The 20,818-nt window shown below is 48.8% G+C and overlaps 1 protein-coding gene across 1 annotated transcript; it reads left to right on the top strand.

The window, feature by feature from the left end:
• The first annotated feature begins 13,977 nt into the window (after nt 1-13,977).
• On the top strand, nt 13,978-17,102 carry LOC109759030 (uncharacterized). Its single transcript, XM_020317874.4, has 3 exons — nt 13,978-14,548; nt 14,644-14,790; nt 14,874-17,102. Exons 1-3 carry the CDS (start codon nt 14,146-14,148, stop codon nt 16,949-16,951), a joined length of 2,628 nt encoding a protein of 875 aa, XP_020173463.1. The 5' UTR covers nt 13,978-14,145; the 3' UTR covers nt 16,952-17,102.
• The last annotated feature ends 3,716 nt before the right edge of the window (nt 17,103-20,818 follow it).

The raw sequence follows: 20,818 nt of genomic DNA, 5'->3' as shown, positions 1-20,818 counted from the left end.
GAGTAATCTGTTTTGCTGGACTACCAACTACGTAGGTTAGTTTTGAAATAACCCTAATAGAAGTTAAATATATGCTCATATATTGCTGGAATTAACGAATTACTTTTACTACTGTTTCACACTTAAACCTACAACATGGGCTCTCCTTTCTCTTCATGTTACAATGATGATTATTTCCATCTTGACCATTGATTGTTTTGCTTGGCTGGAAGTTGTGTGATTGTGCCGGGTCCTACAAGTTGTGTGTGCCTTTTAGCTAGGGGCCTAGGTCTTCTTGTTTTTTTTCGAAAAGGGGATCTCCCCGGCCTCTGCATCAGAGTGATGCATACGGCCATCTTATTAACGAAAGAAAAGGTTCCAACAAGGTTCCATAGTCTCCGACTGAAAAGTAATAAAAAGACAGCTCACACAGAGCAAAAGAGGCTGGACACACAGACTAGCCAAGATAAGACGCCACAACCGGCTGGCTAAATATAGATAGGTAAACTAATTGCCTATCCTATTACATGACCGCCATCCAAACCGGTTGAAGATATCCCGAGCTACCATCTCCCAGCGGATAGATCCAGTAACCAAATGCTCCCTGGCCACCATCGGAGTGAGTAGCGACCATGAACGGATCATGGCCGTGGCTCGGAAAATAACCTGCAAAAAATGAATACGTGATGTTCTGTTAAAAACCAAATCATTTCTGCAAGTCCAGATAGTCCACAACAAAGCGCAAACTCCAACACGAATATGTCTCGCTAATTCAGGCTCAACCCCAGTGAGCCATGTCCCAAATAACGTAGTGACAGAATTTGGTGGAGTAATATTAAAAACAATGTGAACCGTCCGCCAAAGTACTCTGGCAAGCGGGCAATCAAAAAAGAGATGCTTGATCGTCTCGTCCCGATCACATAAGCTACACCTTGTAGGTCCTGTCTAATTACGCTTCATCAAGTTATCCTTGGTTAAAATAACCTGTTTATGGACAAACCACATAAACACTTTTATTTTCAAAGGAATTTTGACAGCCCAAACATGCTTGGAGGTAGGAATGGAGCTCGAATTAATCACATCAATATACATTGATTTAACCGTGAAAACTCCAGACCTAGTCAGTTTCCAGCGCAATTCATCGGGTTGTTGAGAAAGATGGACATCCATTAGTCTCCGAACTAGACGGAGCCAATCTTCCCAACGATTGCCCACTAACGACCGTCTGAACTGAATATTAAGGGGGTTGGATTGAAACACCGTAGCAACGAACACCTCACGTCGTTGAACAATACGATATAAAGACGGATATTGAATGGCCAAGGGTGTCTCACCGAGCCAAGTATCCTCCCAGAATCGTGTACTAGCGCCGTTGCCAATAATAACCTTTGTCCTATTAAACATAGATTGTTTGACTTTCATCAGGCCTTTCCAGAACGGCGAGTCATTTGGCCTGACTGTGACCTGAGACAAGGACTTTGTCTGTAGGTACTTGCTGCGAAGGATTTGGGCCCACATGGCATCAGTCTCAAAAGAAAGCTTCCACAGCCACTTGCTAAGAAGGCATCTGTTCTTGACTTCAAGATTCTCAATACCAAGACCCCCTTGGTCTTTCGGTCTACAGATGATATCCCATTTTGCAAGTCTGTATTTTCTTTTTAGATCATCACCTTGCCAAAAGAAACGCGATCGATAAAAGTCCAGTCTTTTCCTAACACCAACTGGGACTTGAAAGAACGATAAGAGAAACATAGGCATACTCGTGAGCACCGAATTAATCAAAATTAATCGGCCTCCATATGACATGAGCTTGCCCTTCCAGCAACTCAGTTTCTTCTCGAACCGGTCTTCAATGCACTTTCATTCTCTATTGGTCAGCTTTCTATGGTGGATTGGAATACCTAGGTAAGAGAAAGGTAAATCCCCCAAATCGCACCCAAACAATTGCCGGTAAGCTTCCTGTTCGTCTTTGGCTCTACCAAAGCAGAACAGCTCGCTCTTATGAAAGTTAATCTTTAACCCAGTCAATTGTTCGAAAAGGCATAACACCAGCTTCATATTTCTCGCCTTGGCCAGGTCATGCTCCACAAAGATGATTGTATCATCAGCGTACTGAAGGATGGATACACCTCCATCAACCAGATGAGGTACCAAGGCACCCACTTGACCATTCTCCTTAGCCCTTCCTATCAAGATGGCTAACATATCAACCACAATGTTAAACAAGATAGGGGACATCGGATCTCCTTGTCATAGGCCTTTATGTGTCTGGAAGTAATGACCAATATCGTCATTCACTTTAATTCCCACACTCCCTTTCTGCGTAAATGATTCAACCTGGCATCGCCAGGCTTCATCAAAACCTTTCATACGCAATGCCTGTTGGAGAAAGGGCCATTTAACCTTATCATACGCTTTCTCGAAATCCACCTTAAAAATGACACCATCTAACTTCTTGGAATGGATTTCATGGAGTGTTTCATGAAGGACGACCACCCCTTCAAGGATGTTGCGATCCGGCATGAAAGCGGTTTGGGAGTGCTGCACCACAGAATGCGCAATCTGTGTGAGCCTATTAGTCCCGACCTTGGTGAAGATTTTAAAACTAACATTGAGAAGGCAGATCGGCCTGAACTGCTCAATTTTCACAGCATCCGTCTTCTTCGGAAGCAGTGTGATAGTTCCAAAGTTCAAGTGAAATAACTGAAGCTGTCCAGAGAACAGATCATGAAACATAGGTAGCAAATCCCCCTTAATAATATGCCAGCACTTTTTGTAGAACTCCACCGGAAATCCATCTGGTCCGGGAGCCTTATTATTTTTCAACTGTGCTATAGCATCAAACACCTCCTTCTCCGAAAATGGGGCAACCAGAATATCATTTTTAGCTGCCGAGAGTTGACGCACATCCTCAGTTCTGGACTCATCGAGAGATACACAATTATCCTCCGGAGGGCCAAACAACTGCCTATAATACTCGGTTATATATGTTTTTAGGTTATCCTGTCCTAAAATAGTGCCCTCATCTTGCTCAAGTTGGAAAATTCTCTTCTTTCTGTGCTTACCATTAGCAATCAGATGAAAGAATTGAGTATTCGCGTCCCCTTGGACCACTTTGCGAACCTTAGCCCGCAAAGCCCACTTCAATTCTTCTTCGCGGAGAAGTTCTTTCAACCTCTTCTCTGCGTCAGTTTTAACCTGGAGCTCAGCAGGCATCAAAATCGTTGATTCAGCCTTAACATCCAGATTCTGTATAAGAGAGAGGAGTCTGTCCTTCTCAACCTTATATACCCCACTAAGGTGCTTAGCCCAGCCCCGTAAGAAGCTTCTCAAACTCCTAATCTTATTTTGCCAACGCTCGACCGCAGTCCTACCACCTACACCCTTCGCCCATTCCCTAGCGATCAGGTCTAGGAATCCTTCGCGTTCGAACCAGGCCATCTTAAAAGAAAAGGTGTTTTTGTTTCCCACGTGGTTCGGCTCCCCTGAGTCAACGAACAGGGGTGTGTGGTCGGAAAAACCCCGTGAAAGAGCTTGAACCGTCACAAGCGGGAACTTCTGTTCCCACTCCACACTCGCAAGAACGCGATCAAGCTTTTCGTAAGTCGGGTTGGGCAGAGAGTTAGCCCAAGTAAACTTTCTACCAGAAAGTTCTATCTCTCTCCTCCTAATGATGTTGAACATGAACGACCATCTGCCGTCAAAATTATCATTATTCTTCTCCTCTCTCCTCCTAATGATGTTGAAGTCACCCCCAACTAAGATTGGAAGCTGCTCGGACCCACAAATCCGAACAAGATCCGCCAAAAATTCCGGTTTAAGCTCGGGTTGTGCGGCACCATAAACCGCCACCAACGCCCAGTTAAAACCATCAACCTTAGACCTGACTCGAAACTTAACGGCGAAGTCACCCATCACTACACTCCGAACTTCAAGCGAATCGCATCTCACACCCAGCAAGATACCACCCGATCTTCCTCGCGGAGGGAGGCAATGCCAATCAAAATCAACACCACCCGCAAGAGAGGAAAGGAACTGGGGCGCAAAGTTGTCTCTACCAGTTTCCGATAGAGCAATAAAATCTAAACGATGCTCCAGAGAAGCCTCAGCAAGAAACCTTCTTTTAGCCAAGTCTTTCAGACCTCTGCCATTCCAAAAGATTCCTTTCATCACTCATCATGAAATTTTTTAGTAGTCCGAATCCTAGCACTCCGACGAACTGCAGAATCGGGATAGATTTTCCGTTTCCACTTACGCTTGGGTTTACTTGGTCCTGACTCCCGATCCTCATAACCGGGCTCATTGGAACAAAAAACTGCATTCTCTATGGGCATATCATCGTCCTCAGACTCATGATTGGATGGTGCTAGATCCACACACATATTATCGAGCACTCTAACCCCTAATGCATCAATCTCATTGTCATTCATTAGTTTAACCGCGGCAATATTACGAATAGTTTCTAAGGCACGCTCCGCCTCCAAATCTAACAAATCATTCACCGACTTGGAAACCTCACTATATGAATCCCCGAGTGAAACTCCCAATTGGTTTGCATTATTATAATCTCCTCATTAGAAAAATGCAATAACGAGTTAGATATGTTGACGGACGTACCAGCAGAGATAGCAGCGTCCTGAAGCTTGGCGGCCCTCATAGCACACAGCTGCTGCATATCATCCATCTCCGGAAGCTCGTGGACTCGCTCACTGAACCGTCTCCCCGTCGAGACAGGGTCTGGGATCCCGCCAAAAGCAACGACCTCCTCCCTGGTAAAGCCTCGCGCTGAGTCCCTCAGAGGATCAACCGAGGATACCAGAGGAGGTGGCTGCGGGCTCCCAAACCCCGCCGGGGGATCCACGTCCACGGGGATGGACGGATAGGAGAAGGCGAGGGCCGCCTGCCCATGCCCTCCTCCCACCCCCCCTGCCGACGCAGAGGGAAGAACCGTCGGCGAAGGAGTGGCGGTCCTCCTGACCGCCGGAGAAGAAGGGAGAGCCAGGGCCACCTGCCTCGCCCCCCCCCCCCAGCGCAGCAGCAGGCTCGGGTGGCACCGCCCCAACCGGGGAGGCAAGAGCCGAGGCCGCCTGCCTCGGGCTCCCTCCCCCGGCGCTGGGCGACCCCACCTGAATCGGCGTCCCCACAGGGGGGAAGGATGGGTCCGCCTGACCCATGCAACCCTCCCCACAACCGACCAACACCGGCGTCGCCGGTGTCACCGGTGCCAGACTAAGAGAAGGAGAGACCGGAGCCACCTGCCCCCGACTCCCCTCCCCAAATCGAACCACCAAGTCAGTCGACGCCTGTCGGCCCGAGACCACTGAGATGGTAGGAGAGGTCGGCCCCACCTGAGACTCCACCTCCCGAACCCCTCCCACGGGCGTCCCCAACAACCCATCCTCCATAGGACTAGCCACAACATCAAGCTCCAACGGCGGAAGCATACACTCAAAACTATCATCAGACTCCACCCTGTCGCTCCAGAGCCTGGGAGGAGCAGATGCTGGCTCGAAGGATCCAAACCGTAGCGTAGTCATGGGTACCGCCGGATCCGAGGGAGACTCCACTCCAGGACCATCACCTGGCAACTGAGCATCCTGACTCGACCCCTTGGTCTTGTCACGACCCGCCTCATCATGCGGGTTCCCACGAGCACCGGCATCATCATCCCCCTCGTGCATATCCATAGCATCATCGGAAACCACCTCGGCAAACAGCTCGGAATCCTCAAACTCGATCTCAAGAGGAAACACCTCTCCCCCATAGAACCAGTTGACCCTATCTGGGACAAAATCGATGTCCAAAACACCCACTAAGAGCCGGGCCACCCCATGTGAGCGGGTGAAAGCCATGTCCACATCCTCAGTCTTACCAACCATCATACCCAAACTCGCCACAACGCGAGCATTTGTCAGAGCCTCAGATGGGGCCCCTGAAAACCGCAGCCACATCTGAGTGAGCGGTTTGCCCTTAGGTTCCACCTTTTTCCACTCGTGAAACTCTAGGATACACTTAGTACCCGGCACCTTACACAACCCAAAACTCAGCAGCTTCTGCAAATCTTCCACCGAGGGGAAATCAACCCTAAACACATCGTCCTCAATCTGGACGAGCTCCCACTGAAAATCACCTGGAACCAGTTCCTGGAGTCGCTGCACAATTTGAGCCTCAGAAATCACTTCGCAGGTAGCTTTCACAAGTCCAGTTGTAAAACTTTGAGTCTCAACTCGAATCTCCCTCGCCACCGGAGACTCAAAGAACGTGAGCTCGGCACATTACACTCCGTACATCGTGAGAGCAGGAGCCTGGTCACGCAAAACCGGGCAATCCCCCATAATATGAGCAGTCTTACCACACGTGTTACAGAGTTCCGCCATGCACTCAGCAATAAAGTGGCCCTTCTCACCACGGCGATAGCACAACATCTTTTCTTTCTTACGCGCCCATTTGGACGCCCTTTCAGACTCAGCCCTGTACCCTACCTCCGCAGCAACTCCAGATGCAGGAACCTCCACGTTGGCTAGAGCCGTCACAACATCCAAAGCCTGGCTAGGCAACTCAGTCGACCGAACGGGATCAACAGCCATATCCGAAGCCTGATGGTCATCCACAACCGGTGGCGGGGGCGGCTTGCGAGCCCGACCACGTCCACCACCACGGCCACCACGATGGCCACGGAATCCACCTCTCTGCCGGTTGTTCGGGCCAGTAACCCCTTCGACAAAACCGCCCGCCGGACCCAGGAATGGTCTTTCGGCAGAACCATCACTCTGCCAAGCGTATCCGCGTCCTCCACCCATAGACGACGAACCACGGTGCTGGCCTTTCCCGTAAGCATCAACACCATCATCCCCCCACTGTCCTCTGGGCGGCCCAGTTGATCCACCGTCCCCCACGTCAGTCCTTGACTGCAATGGGCCCGAACGCTTTTGCGCCGGTCTCGCGACATAGTGTGGCGGTGGCGCGGCACGAGGCACAGTCGGCGCGACCCCCTGCCCCACGGAAGCCGGCGCCGGAGGTCTTGGGGGAGGGCACCTCTCCCCGCTACTGCAGTGACTGGCTTGGAGGGCCTCACTCCACCACATCCTGCATGCGGTAAAGATCCAGGCTGCACCGCCGGGCGCTGAAGCGGCGGTCGGGCACCATCGCCACCGCCCCGACTCGCGGCGGCAAGACTCGCCGGACTTGGCGGACGGATGCTCCCACCCCTGCCCGCGACAACAGGAACCGGAGCAGGCGGGCGGACGGGAACACCACCACCGCGGCCGATGGGCGAAGTAGCCCCAGCCGGTGCAGCGCCCCGGGCCGCCGCCGGCACTCCACGATGAGCTCCACCGGCACCAACCAGCGGCACCACTCCGGCACGGGCAGACCCGGCCGGCTCCGCCGAACCCTTCCCCGGGGGCCCCTGACCCGCCATGGGAGACAGCGGAGGAATACGCCGGGCGCGGCCTCCACGATCTGCGAGACGATGAGGAACCCGACGACGAACCCTACGGCGCGCGACGGGACTAGATGGAACAGACAAATCGATGCATGCCTCTCGCACGTAACCAATCGTCTCGTCCAAAACGCCCACAAGAATTGGCCCAACAGCGATCTCTTCGGACTAGGCCTCATACCCAGCCGAAGGCGGCCCACTCTCCTTCTGTGTCCCTGCAGCGACGCAGAGGGCAGTCGACGGCGCTGGCCCACTCGCAGGCCCGCACACACACGTCGCGGCCTCAGCCAGCCCATCTGGGCCAATCAACCGATTCAAACGCGCGATCCGCGCCTCCCGGATCACGGCATGACTGGTGGCCGCCGGTGCCGGCGCCTGCGCCGCCGATGGCCGCCGCTTCTTCTTCCTCTTAACGAACTTCCAAGAATCCTCGGTAAAAAAATCGGACAAAGTAGGTTTTGGAAGACTAACCTTAGGTAGAGGACCCTTCCAAGGTCGGATCGCCGTCGTCGCCGTACGCCGGTGAACTACCCGCCTGACGATCTCGATCTTGTCCTCCGCCCGTAGTCCCATCCTCGCCGGATCATCGGAGGGGATAGCCCGATATACGAGCAGAGCCACCTCGTCCTCCGGGTACCCAAGCCGAAAGGCCTCGCAAATGACGTCGGAAGGAGAAGGAGACGGAACGCCCGACGGCCCGACAAGCAGGTCGCCGTCGTCGTCGTCCGAGTCCCCGGCGCCTTCATCGGCTAGCGCCCAGAACCGGCCGCCCACCCGCCTCCTCCCGCTGGAAAGGGCAACGCCGGCAATCCCCGGAGAAGATCCCGGAGTCGCCCCGCCTGTCGCCCCACCCTTCTTCATGCTCTCATTTGCCAAACTCATGGCTCATGCCCCGCCTGTCGCCTAGGTCTTCTTGTGCCTTCGTTTGAAATAGATGAGATGAAATTTTGAGCAATAGCTAGGGACCTAGGGCTTCCAATGATAGTAAGAGTTGTCCTGATTATTCTCTGTTGTTGTGGGTGTACACCAAAACTGGTCGTAATCTGACCAACTTGTTAGAATTTAGAAATTTGAAATATACTACTCCATGACAGTGTTATGATGGCCATTTGATTCATTGGAACATATAATATTGTGTGCAGTTACACACACACACACACACACACACACACACACAAGAGAATTGGCCTATGCCTATATGCAGATTAGGTATGCGTGTAACTTAATTCCTACTGTTCTTGTCTCTGCATGTTCCTTACAAAAAGGATCAAACTCAGGGTTCTGCAACTCAAACGGCAATAAGAAAACAGTAGTCATAAATGGTTGACCGAGAGGAAGTATAGTGCTACAACAAGGCATTGTTTTACTACAGTATCAATCATGTCTAATATTTCAAATCAAAATCTGGTATAGCATCTAGTTGTAAGAAAGAGAAATTTTGCTGTGAATAGTACCCTGGAGAGAGGAATGATGAAGGTACTATCCACGGCAGAGTTTCTCCTTTTTGTTACTCTTTACATGTGTTGTGTTTTGAGTTTGATTTTTGTAGCATGCTAATTATATTAAAATCTTAGAAGAATTATATTTTTAATCACTTCTCGATAGTGCTAACACGCGACCAGCATTGTAGCACTAGAACTTCTTTCATGGTTGACCTATTATAATCGAGTAGGTCAATTATACTCTTATTATGTAGTTAGTCACCCTTTAGTGTCAATGATGCCTTTGCTAGTAACTCGTCAGGGTAGTATGTCTCCTTTTTACGCCACAAGTGTTAGTTCTGTGTATAATTTGCAAGTATTTCAACATTATGACTTTGCATCAAAAATTATGGAGTGGACGGAAGTAGAGTTCTTTCTTCTCTCATAAATGGGCCAGCCAGACACCCCAACAAGTCCCTAGTTAGAACTGTTGAGCATTTGTTAAATGACTGGTTATAAAAGACACTTTCCTCTACTGTTTCGCGACTTAGTTATAGGAGGGTACTATGTCAAATAAGCTGGTCATTTCTGACTTGATCTTGTTGATTTGTGCAGGCCAGTCTCTGCCGTCAGTATCAGCATTGGGACACCAACAGACATTGTTAGGTCCACAGTTCCTGTTTACCCCTGATTTCACCGGGATGGGGCTGATTTTGGAGACCGCCGAAAGCATGATGCTCCTGCTTTGTGTAGCTAGGAAGAAGATGGGAAGGAGATGTTTGTACAAGAACACATTTTCGTGGGGTATGTACAAGAACAATCTGAATTGATTTTTTCTGACCAACACCCGCCCCATAAGAAAATGTTGATTTCATTGGTTATCATGAGTTAGTATTTTTATTGTTGTAATAGGGCCATGGTGATTAGAGTGCCCGGCTGTAATGGCATTCTGCTATATTCTGTGTATTTTTTAGTTTTTTGGATGAATCACAGTGTCCATTGCAGTTTTGCTTGTGTATGAGGCACTTCTCCTTGTGTCATTTGTTTTATTTTAGTGAAATACAAACTATGAAATGGAAACAAGTGGGTCTGCAATACGAGGGCGTTCAAGTTGTACTGACTGTAGCTTTTGATAAGAACATATGTTTCTGGACCAAGTTGATTATCTTGATTTTTGAGTGTTTATAGCATGGACCTCTAGTTCTGTTGTATCACTGTTTTCTGAAGTGTCAGTGCAAACAACAGATTGGGCCTATAAAAATACCCCTAGCCTTGTTATCATGTTGCCCACTGTATAGGAGTTGAAAGATGCTCAATCTTGTTTATATACTGCACACTCTATTTTCTTGCCTTGGTATATTATTGCAAACCCAACAAACGGGGAATTCTGACTTCCTATTTCTCGAATATAATCCCAGTATAAATTTTCTGTTACATACCTTTGAATTCCGAACCTGCAGATATGTACCTTTGAACTCTGAACCTGTAGCTATTTGAGATTGATAACACTTGTTTTTTCATGAATGTTACTTAGTGGATCGTATAATATATTTTTTGAACACAAGCTGAAAGTAGGTACGCAGGGTATGCTTGAGCTGATCCTTGATATGTGATTCAGATATATAATAGCGGCTAGTCCAAGCTAACAGTGGATTATTTGAGTTTGTGTGGCATTTCTCCTTCTCGGATCAGTATTTGTTTTACTTGAAAACAAAATATAAATTTGGAATACGTCCGTCTAGGATATGAAGGCATTTGATTTGTAATATTGTAGCTATTTTGAAGAAAAAAAAGCTATAGTTCTGAACCAAATTCGTTATTTAGATTTCTTGGCACAAAATATATTATATTGACAAACGTTGTTTTTTTTCTAAAAAAAGGAGGATGCACCCCCGGCCTCTGCATCTGGACGATGCATACGGCCACTTTATTAATTATTAAGCACAAAAGACCTTACAAAGTAGTACATCAGTAAGCCTGAAGCCACCATCTAGGCAACATCTGTCGCTACTCCTACCCCCTTGATGCAGTGGTGCCGAATGTCCGAGCCTAATACCAAACAGACATCGCACCAAATCCTAACATCTAATGCCGGATGCCCCATCCTAGCCACATACCGGGACTGGGTCACACGCCGGTCCGGCGCACTCACCAAGGCTGCCGCCGCCTTCTTCCACCGGTCCATCTCCAGAGCAGGTACTGACGCACAGACCTTGCCAGGCCTGCCGTCGACGTCACCATGGCGCCAGACAGCTCGACCACCCTGCGCTCGTCCATCCAGCCGCATCCGTCGTCGATATGCAGCTGCACCATGCCGTCACCACTCCAGAGCAGGTACTGACAAACGTTGTTAGACACTTTTCTTTTTAGTTCATCTGATATGTTGATGCTTGAGGGTGAGAAAACAAAAGGATGCTATCCTGAACCTCCTCTGCTTTCTCTGAAACAGGATTGCCATGTGAGGGACAAGGATATCTGGCAGCTTTTTGATGGTCGGTGACATAGGCGCCGGCAAGGAAGAGAAGAGAGCTGCATTTACTTGCTTGCAGTTCCAGTAACTATTTTTGTTATAACTTTTAGAGTAATGTATTAATTAGGATGCTATGTAACCGGAGCATTTACCCCTATCCTATGTATCATGACAACTGTTTGTGACCGAGGTCTGTGTTTCGTGAAGAAGACTCCGTTTGTATGTTTATTCGTGATATTGTTTGATCCGCTTGGGTTGCAGTGTTGTGTTTGCTCTACTGGCGATGTATAGTATTTATGGAATTGGTCTTGTTGTTCACCATTGCTGAAAATCTGTTTCAGTTAGCGATACTTTGTAAGAGTGGATTTATAGCGGACGAGCCATAGGCGAGTCGGTATCCTGGTCATCCGTTTGGGCCTTGGGATCTGCATCTCGTCCGCGATACGCCTAGGATATTGTGTGCGGCCCATCGCCCCTTCTGTTGCCTGGGCCAAATCGCGGCCCATGACTTATGTTCGAAACAGCACAGGCAACAGAATCATGCCCTAGGGACGGTGCACAGCTAGGCGTGGAGGCGGCGGCGGGCAAGGTGTGCTCTGAAGCCACCAGTGGCTGGACACGCAGGTCAGTGTGCTGATGCTCTGCCACAATTCTTCTTTGGAGTGCCGTGCGAAGTTAGATCTGAATAATGTTTAGGTTGCTAGGGGACAGAAGAGTTGATTCAGATTTCTGCAGCGATTCATGGTATGTTATGCACATATTTGTTCTATTTTCGGTAGTGTGCTAGCTTTATGGTGTAAATTGGGTTGTCGGAGTAGATAACTTTTCTTTTCTTGGGCCAATGGAACATTTCTAGCTTAGACTTTGGGGGTTTGTGATGTTGGGTTCAGAATAGCCGTATTTATTTGACGAGTTCGCTAGAGTGGAAGCCACAGGATTTTTTTTATTCGTACGTGATAAATTTGGAGTAAAACTTTTGCGGATGGTTGAGTGGGGCAATTGAAATAAAACTTTCGAGGATTGTTTAGAGGCAAGTTGGTAACCATATTTGTTTGATGAGTTTTCATCCGGTGCAAGTCAAGGGAGGATTGTTTTTCATTCTGTGAAACACTCTGCCCTGTGAGCTATAGGCAATTGGAAATGCCATGTTAATGTTTTTCATTCGGTTTTAAGAACCTCTGCAAGATATATTCAGTTTGGACCGGGTGTGCGGGGTTAATTCAATGCAAATGCACTTTAATTCATGCAGCTCCCACCAATACATTTTTATACTATTTACTAGTGCAATCACTAGGATAGACAGGTTTACATGTTTTGGAAGGCACCAGCAGCACAATGCTGATGGAAATTCAGAGAGGAAATTTTCACTCTACATGCACAAACACTTGTACACTAATGCTGCAATGGACACTGCCACTAAAATGTTCTTCAGATAGCACCATCTTTGGCTGCCAGGGAGATAAGGTGCAGGAACAGGTGGAGCTTGTAGCTGGCTACCTTGCCGTTCTGGCACAGTCTTCCTCATAGAACACCTCGCCGACCGATAAGAAATAAACCTCGACGTCATCTGGCAGGGAGAAGGTGCTGCGCCTTGCTCGGTGTTTCTTCTCCGCAGAAGAAGAGAGAGACCTGGCGGTCAGTGTGGTGGGTGGAGGGAGATGACAACACGAGAGGGGTGATGTGAGAGCATAGCAAATTCTTAGAGGTGACAGCCTGACAGGACGGCGGAAAGTGAACCAATGCGCGCCGCAGGTTATGATAATTGACGCACCGCATGCGTCACTTGTCGCAATATGAGAAGGTGAGAATGGTCTTTGGAAAAAGCGCCTTTTTTTAATGTATGTAAAGAGCACTCCTTAATTAATTAGTTAGTGATTTTGAGATATAGATCGCGCCTCATGCCGCCTGTTTATACGCGTTTTTTTTTTAGACAAGCCCGTTTATACACGTGCCAGGGTAGACCCGTGATGGGCCGACCACGCGTTCTCACGGGCTGGCCCGTGGCCCATCTGACGGGTGTGCAAGCACACCGGAGCACTGTTGGCCGCAACAGACCAGGCAGGACCTCCCCTCTTCTGCCGGTCACGCCTTCGGTCCAGCATCCGGGGTGGACGGTCGCCGCTGCCATGGCCGGACCTCGAGCACCAGCTGCTCCACGGCGACTGCCGCCCTCGCCCTCTCTCTCCAGTGCCCGGCCTCATCGTCTCTCGCGGCGGGTGGTCACGGCGCCACATCAGGAGGCCATTCTGATTCTGCTGGTCGCTAGCGCCGGGGAATTCATGGCGGTCGACTGAAGCTTCTGAAGAAAGTCCACAGCGGACTGAGTAAGAGGGGGCTTGCTTAGCAGGTATGCCACTTCCACCTCTCTATCACCACCTTGCTAAGATCGTTATTACCGTGCTGTCTGAATTATTTTGTACACACAGTAAGTTAGCCACGCTCATGCATTCAGCACCTAGTATATCCTACTGACGAAGAAACCTTCACATTAGCAACTTTTCTTTTCATGACTGACAACCCAGAGCGTTCAATTCCAAAATAGCGCGTTTCTGACCCTATTGGCTGGCATCCATGGTCCATGTTTTGTCATCAATTTGATGTCTATGGCTACCCACCAAAGGAGACTTGAACAAAATGTTACTCGGTGAGTCAACACAGTGCCCTTGGCCACAGGTAAAGTTGCTGTCCAAGCATACCTCCTACCATGGACCACAACTTTGTTTACCAAGCAAGTGTATTGTATTTCGTATAGCAGGTGTATAAAGGAGCAGAGAGCTTGCTCTCAAGCCCACACCCTAGAACACAAAGATATAGTAGAAGCTTTTCTCCTTCAAATGGGCCGCTTCTTGCCATGGGGATGCTTGCTCCTGGTCCTGTGCGTAGTTCACTCCATGCTTCCGAGTTCTTCAGGCTGCTTCATGGAGGAAAGGGCGGCCCTCATGGATATTAGCTCTTGGTTCATGAGCGCACACTCCGAGGTTCCCACTTCGTGGGGACACGGTGATGACTGCTGCTCGTGGAAAAAGATCACTTGCGACAACATCACACGACGAATATTGCGTCTCGATCTTTCCTATCTCTACCAGGAAATCCCTACCCGTAATAGTGATGGTTCCATGTCAATCAAATTTACGGAAGTTGCATGCTGGAACCTCAACTTGACAATCTTTTCTTCTTTCCGGGAGCTTCAGCTGCTAGATTTCTCGGCAAATTTCGCTTGCTTACAAAATTTCGACGGTATGTGACTTCTGTTGCATGCATGCAACTCTATAGTAGTATCCTTCCAATAAGTTTGATTGCAAAATTTTATTCTGAATCGAGCAATTCCTCAGGTCTACAAGGATTGAGCAAGCTCAAGTATCTCAACCTCAGTGACAACAGTTTCATAGGGAATATCCCAGAATCTCTCAGCAACTTGGTTTCTCTGGAGGCCATAAATCTCAAGGAAAATAACATGAGTGGGGCTCTTCAGAATATAGGTACTGAAACGAATAGATTGAACATCCCTTTTCAGTTTGGTGCAATTAAATTTTACTTGCTATAAATAATGTATACATGGCAGGTTTAGAAAATCTCCAGAACCTGCGAGAATTGCATTTGGGATCCAATCGATTGAATGGTAGCCTCCCAGCATCCTTATTTGCCCTTCCATGCCTTGAGTACCTGGATCTTTCAGAAAACCTTTTTGAAGGACATATACCTATAAACTCATCTTGGAATTGTTCCTCGTTGCTTCAAACTATCCGGTTATCCGGAAACAAGCTAAGTGGTAAATTTGATTTCTTCTGGCTAAGAAACTGTGCCGAGCTCAAACAGATAGATCTGTCAAGAAATACTGATTTGGTTGTTCTAGCGAAAATGCATGGTTGGGCACCTAAATTTAAATTGAGAACACTAATGCTTTCTTCGTGTAACCTTGATAAGAGCATGATTACAGAGCCACATTTCCTACGCACACAGCATCATCTGCAGTTTCTTGATTTGTCCAACAATAATTTGCCTGGAAGCATGCCCAATTTTCTGTTCACAAATGAAGCGGCACTAGTTTACCTGGATCTTTCAAACAACTTCTTAGTTGGATCATTATACCCCATTTGGCAAAACCAAACTAATCTTCAACTAGTGAACGTATCTCTGAACCATATTGAAGGACAGCTGCCAGCCAATATCAGTTCCATGTTTCCCGAACTGTGGATTCTCGATGTTTCTCATAATAATATATCTGGAGTTGTGCCATCTTCATTGTGCAACATTGGCAGCATTGGACTTATGGATCTGTCAAATAATAAATTTACAGGAGAGGTACCATCTTGCTTGTTCACTGATTGTTCTGCTTTGAATGTATTGAAGCTTTCAAACAATAACCTCGGGGGTGTAATACTCAATGGGGTTAGTAACCTGTCAGTTGCGGCAGAAATATACCTAGACAACAACAAATTTGAAGGGGCTCTACCTAGAAATCTGTCTGGTAATGTCCAAATCATGGATTTACATGATAACCATATGTCAGGAGCACTGGACATTTCATTATGGAATCTTACTTCACTGGCAGCTTTGAGCCTAGCTAGAAATAGTTTAACCGGTGACATTCATCCAGAAATTTGTGAATTAACAAGTCTTCAGATGTTAGATCTATCGGATAACTATTTTCTAGGGCTTATACCACACTGCAGCAGTACATTACCACTCCGGTTTCTGAATATATCTGGGAATTCACTGTCAGGCTCTCCAAATGCATTTTTCAACAGCTCCTTCATTACAGCTTTGGATCTAAGCCGGAATCAGTTCGCAGGCAACCTTGACTGGATACGATATCTTTCTGAAATCAGTCTACTGTTGTTAGGAAGAAATAAGTTTGAGGGACAGATCTCATCAAATCTCTGTCGTCTCCAATACTTGAGTATAATTGACATCTCTCATAACAAACTCTCGGGTTATGTACCACGGTGTATTGGTGGCATCCCATTTGTTGAAGCTTATACATTTTACTGGCCCAGTATCAACCATAACTCTTTTGGAGGGAACTTTGGTGTGTTCGATGATATGGGCTTCTTATATAACAGTGATTACGAACTCCAAGGCTTCACATTTACCACTAAAGGGAACCCATACACATACGGACAGAACTTCTTCATGTCGATGTCTGGCATTGACTTATCTGCAAACATGCTGTCAGGAGAGATTCCGATGGAGATGGGGAATTTGAGCCACATCAAGTCTCTCAACTTGTCGAACAATTTCTTTACTGGCTCTATCCCTGCAACCTTCGCAAACTTGAGCGAGATTGAGAGCTTAGACCTATCAGAAAACAGGCTGAGCGGATCAGTGCCATGGCAGTTAACTCGGCTATCATCCCTAGAGGTGTTTTCTGTGGCATACAACAATTTATCGGGGTGTCTACCAGCCAGCGGTCAGTTCAGCACATTCGATATGGACAGTTACAAAGGGAACAACAACCTTAGATCATGCACTTCAAGTTCAGGTCCCATGGCACCAAATGGTGTTGCAAGAAGTGTGGCTGATGATTCTGACCCGATCCTTTACGTGGTCGGTGCCATTTCATTCGTCTTGGCATTTTGGGCCACTGTCGCATTCGTATTTTGCCATGCATTTGGACGGCGTGTTGTACTCAAACTGTAATAGGTAAAGAGACGGAGGGCTAGCAAATACTGGTGAATGGCGACGATTTACACAGCAGAAATATTTGTAAACTATGCTTTAATAATCTGCTTTCCTGGTCTGTTGTAAACTATGCTATCATTTGTTGCTTTATGGAAGCTTTGTCTCAGCAGATATATTTCCAATTTGTTCTTGTGTATGAATGTGAGTAAGCCTGTTGAAAATATGAACTTGAAAAGAGACTGGGGTGCTGAGGAGGTAAGAAGATGCTGCCCTCTGGGGTAGAATGGTGCTTAAGGGTGTGTTTGGTAGCATTCTCAACCTAGAAAAGAACTTGCATTTGTTGTTGTCTGATAGCGGTGTTGAGACATGCTGAGTTGACACTTTGTTTGGTAGCATGTATCTGTTTACACATGCTGAACAATTGTGAATTCCCAAAATAAATAAAATGGTGAACAAAATTTTAAAAATGTGAACAAAAATATTGAATATTTTCTAATTTTAATCATTTTGGAATTCTGAACATTTTCTGAAACTTTCAATAAATTTTGAGAAATTCTGGTTTTTTAAATATATATTTTTTGAAAATCTGCACATTTTTCTAAAATTTAAATAAAATTTGAATCTTTTGTGGAAATTTATTCAAAATTTGAAATGCTGAACATTTTTAGATTTTTTTGGAAATTCCGAACAGTTTTGAAAATCTGAATACTTTTTGACTGTTTTTTTTGAACATTTTTTGTGAAATTCTGAACATTTTTTATAATTTAAACAAATTTTGAATTTCTGAACATATTTTGAAATACGTCGTCGCTCGCATCACTCGTGCATGCTGACCAGCGAACGGCTATTGGCGTGTTCCCTTTTCGTGCATGCTACGAGGGTATTTGGGCTAAGCTCGAGGTGGTCCCGTGCAGGCTACCAATAAACCAAAAATGGATTGAGTAGTAAATTTACCCTCATGCACCCTACCAAACACATGCTAACTATCACTGGTGCGGATGTAAGATGGTTGGATTTCTTGAGAGCCCATGATTTCTTTTGAGAAAAATTCACTACAGGGCCTATTACTTGCGCTGGTGCCCACTTTAGTCCCTGTGGTTACAAATACCCGAAATACAGTCACCAAACTTGCATTAGGGGGTCACCGGTCCGTTATACGGTTTGGTCTACGTACATGCTGATCTGGCCCGAGTCAACCGCTGCCAAGTGTGCTTTGACTGCCACATCGTCTCAGCCGCTCGAATATGCAGGGAACCAGGGGTCTTCTGCAAAAACGACGCAATCCCCTCGCTCTCTCCTCCCCTTGTTACCTCCGCTTGGTCAACAGACCAGCTCTTCCTCTGCTCTACCTCCCGTCCAGACATGAGCCTGCTCCGCCGAACCAATGGCCACGCCGTCGCCGTTGGGGGTCTTTTGCAAAGCACGGGAACGGCAGCGACGACGCGCCATGCGCCTTGTGCCAGAGCTACAGGTCGAGGCCGACGGAGTGGGGCTGCGCTGGCTGCTGGAGGTCGGCGTACCTCGGGCTGCTGCTGGTTGCCGAGCTAGATCGCCGGCACGATGAAGCTGGTTGTGGAAGTCGCGGACACGGCGGAGCTATCCGCCAAGGATGGCGCGGCGTCCTGCAACGCATTTGTGGAGGTGGAGTTCGACGGGAAGCGTGAGCGCACCGCCACCCTCCCCCAACCCAGAGAGCAACAGGTTCGCGTCTCCGGCGACTCCGTCGCACGCTTCCCCGATGAAGCCGTCGTGGTACGCTTCCCGCTAGATAAAAGAGGGTTGTTCTCGCCGTGTCCGGGGACATCGAGTTGGGACTGTACCTCGTCGCCGAGGAGCGGGACGGTGATCGCGTCGCGCAGGACCATGCTGCTGCTGACGGCGGTGAACGCCATGGTGGCCAAGGCCAGCATCGATTCCGCGCTCGCCCACGCCATAGACACCGAGTTCAGGAATGCCATGCGGGCGTGCCTCCAGCTCGGAGGGTTCCTTCGTCGAGATGAGGTCACCCGCCGGGCATCCACCTCTTCTCATCCCGCCGTCCGCGTGCGTGTGTGCATGTTCGTGCCAACAGTCGCTGTCGCATGCCCTGCCGGACATAAAACCACCGGCCACGGTCACCAGCAGCCCAAGAAATGGGTGACGCGTCGCGTGAGAAGTAAGGTATGTGATGCGAGGGTCCGAATGTACGGTGGCATGTCAGCGGCGCCGCCGGAGCCGGCCATCGCGCAGGACACCGTCATTAACCTCGAGCTGTGCGTGTTCGCGTTCTGTGTTTTATAGCAGTACGCGATTACGTAAGGTATTTTCAATCTGACAACGTGTTTCACCTTACTGCCGGCTTTGGTTCTGCGTGCAGCGGCGACCCGACCATGTACGAGGCGTTCCGGGGGGGTGTCGGGGAGCAGGCGACGGTGGTGATCAGAGCCTCTGCTGGTTCCTCCACCTGGAGTTCGAGCACGAGGTCCGCCGCGTCCATCGCCTCGGCGGCAACGTCGGGGTCGATGATGGCTACCACCTCGTGGTCGGCACCGGCGCCACCCAGCTCTTCCAGGCGGCCATGTACTCCCTGCCTCCCACCAGTGCCGAACAACCCGTCGGCGTCATCTCGTCGGCGCCCTACTACTCGGTAATTAAGATCAAACGACAGAACAAATCCAATTAGAATTTTCAATCACATTCACGGTCGTGAGTGACCACCGCCGTAGACAGTGGCGTCTCGCCGGAGCCCTACTACTCAGTGAGCTAATCTACGGCGGTGGCGTGCTAGTCGTATCCGCCGCAGACAGACCTGCTCCTCTCCGGGTTCTACTGGTGGTCCGGCGACACCAACGCCTTCAATGGTCGGAATGGACGGAGCGGTTCCCCGGCGGCGGCGGCGCCGATCGGTGCCACCATGACGGAGCGGCTCGATCCCTTCTTCATTGCGCTCTTCCTCCCCGTGTATATGACGCTCGCCGGCTACCGCACAGACTTCTTGGAGCTGGGCGTCCACGAGGAGAAATGGCGCGCGCTGGAGCTATTCGTGGCCCGATGCGTCGCCGGCAAGATGGTGGGCTGCAGCCCACAGTCACGGGGGAAGGCCATTTCCGGGAGGAGGTCACCAGCCAGGGTGCGGTTGTACGCGATGTAGCGTCCGGCAGGGCGTGCCATGAAGGCGATGAAGGAGGCGAGGATCTTGGCCGTGAATGCCGACGACTTGGCCTCCGTGATGAGGAACGCCGCGGCAAAGCAGGCTCGGAGGAACCAGGAGGTGAGAACGGTGATGAGGGACGTGGTGAGCGTGATTAGAAAGATCTCAGATTTGAGGAGGTCGAGCTCGGGGAGCGCGTCGGCGATGACGAGAAAGGAGGAGACCGAGAGGCGGACGGCGAGCTCGGTGATGAGCGACGAGACGCGAAGGTCGGCGGGAGGTGGAACACCACCAGGTGATGGTGAGCGGGACGACGAAGCAAGCGAGGCCAACGGCGACGGCACGGCCACTGGTTCGGCAGATTTTTTAATAACTGGCAACTTTGCAAAAAAAAAAACCTTGCGTGCGTGCATATTCAAGCGGCCTGGCAGATATGGCCGTCAAAGCACACTTGGCAGCGGTTGACTCGGGCCAGATCAGCATGTACGTAGACCAAACCGTATAATGGACCGTAGATGATCCGCTAGTGCAAGTTTGGTGACTGTATTTCGGGTATTTGTAACCACAGAGACTAAAGTGGACACCAGCACCAGTAATAGGTCCTGTAGTGAATTTTTCTCATTTCCTTTTGCAAGAGTTACCATCTAATGAGATGAAAGGAAGTTTGTCTTCGTGAATAGCAGGGCGGTCTATGGTTTAAAGCTCTTTTAACACGTGGCCTAGTTTGGCAACACAGTTTTTCCAAAACCATGGTA

The sequence above is a fragment of the Aegilops tauschii genome, chromosome 2 (assembly GCF_002575655.3).
Source record: "Aegilops tauschii subsp. strangulata cultivar AL8/78 chromosome 2, Aet v6.0, whole genome shotgun sequence".
Taxonomy (NCBI): domain Eukaryota; kingdom Viridiplantae; phylum Streptophyta; class Magnoliopsida; order Poales; family Poaceae; genus Aegilops; species Aegilops tauschii.
This window is presented reverse-complemented; position numbering and strand designations above follow the sequence as displayed.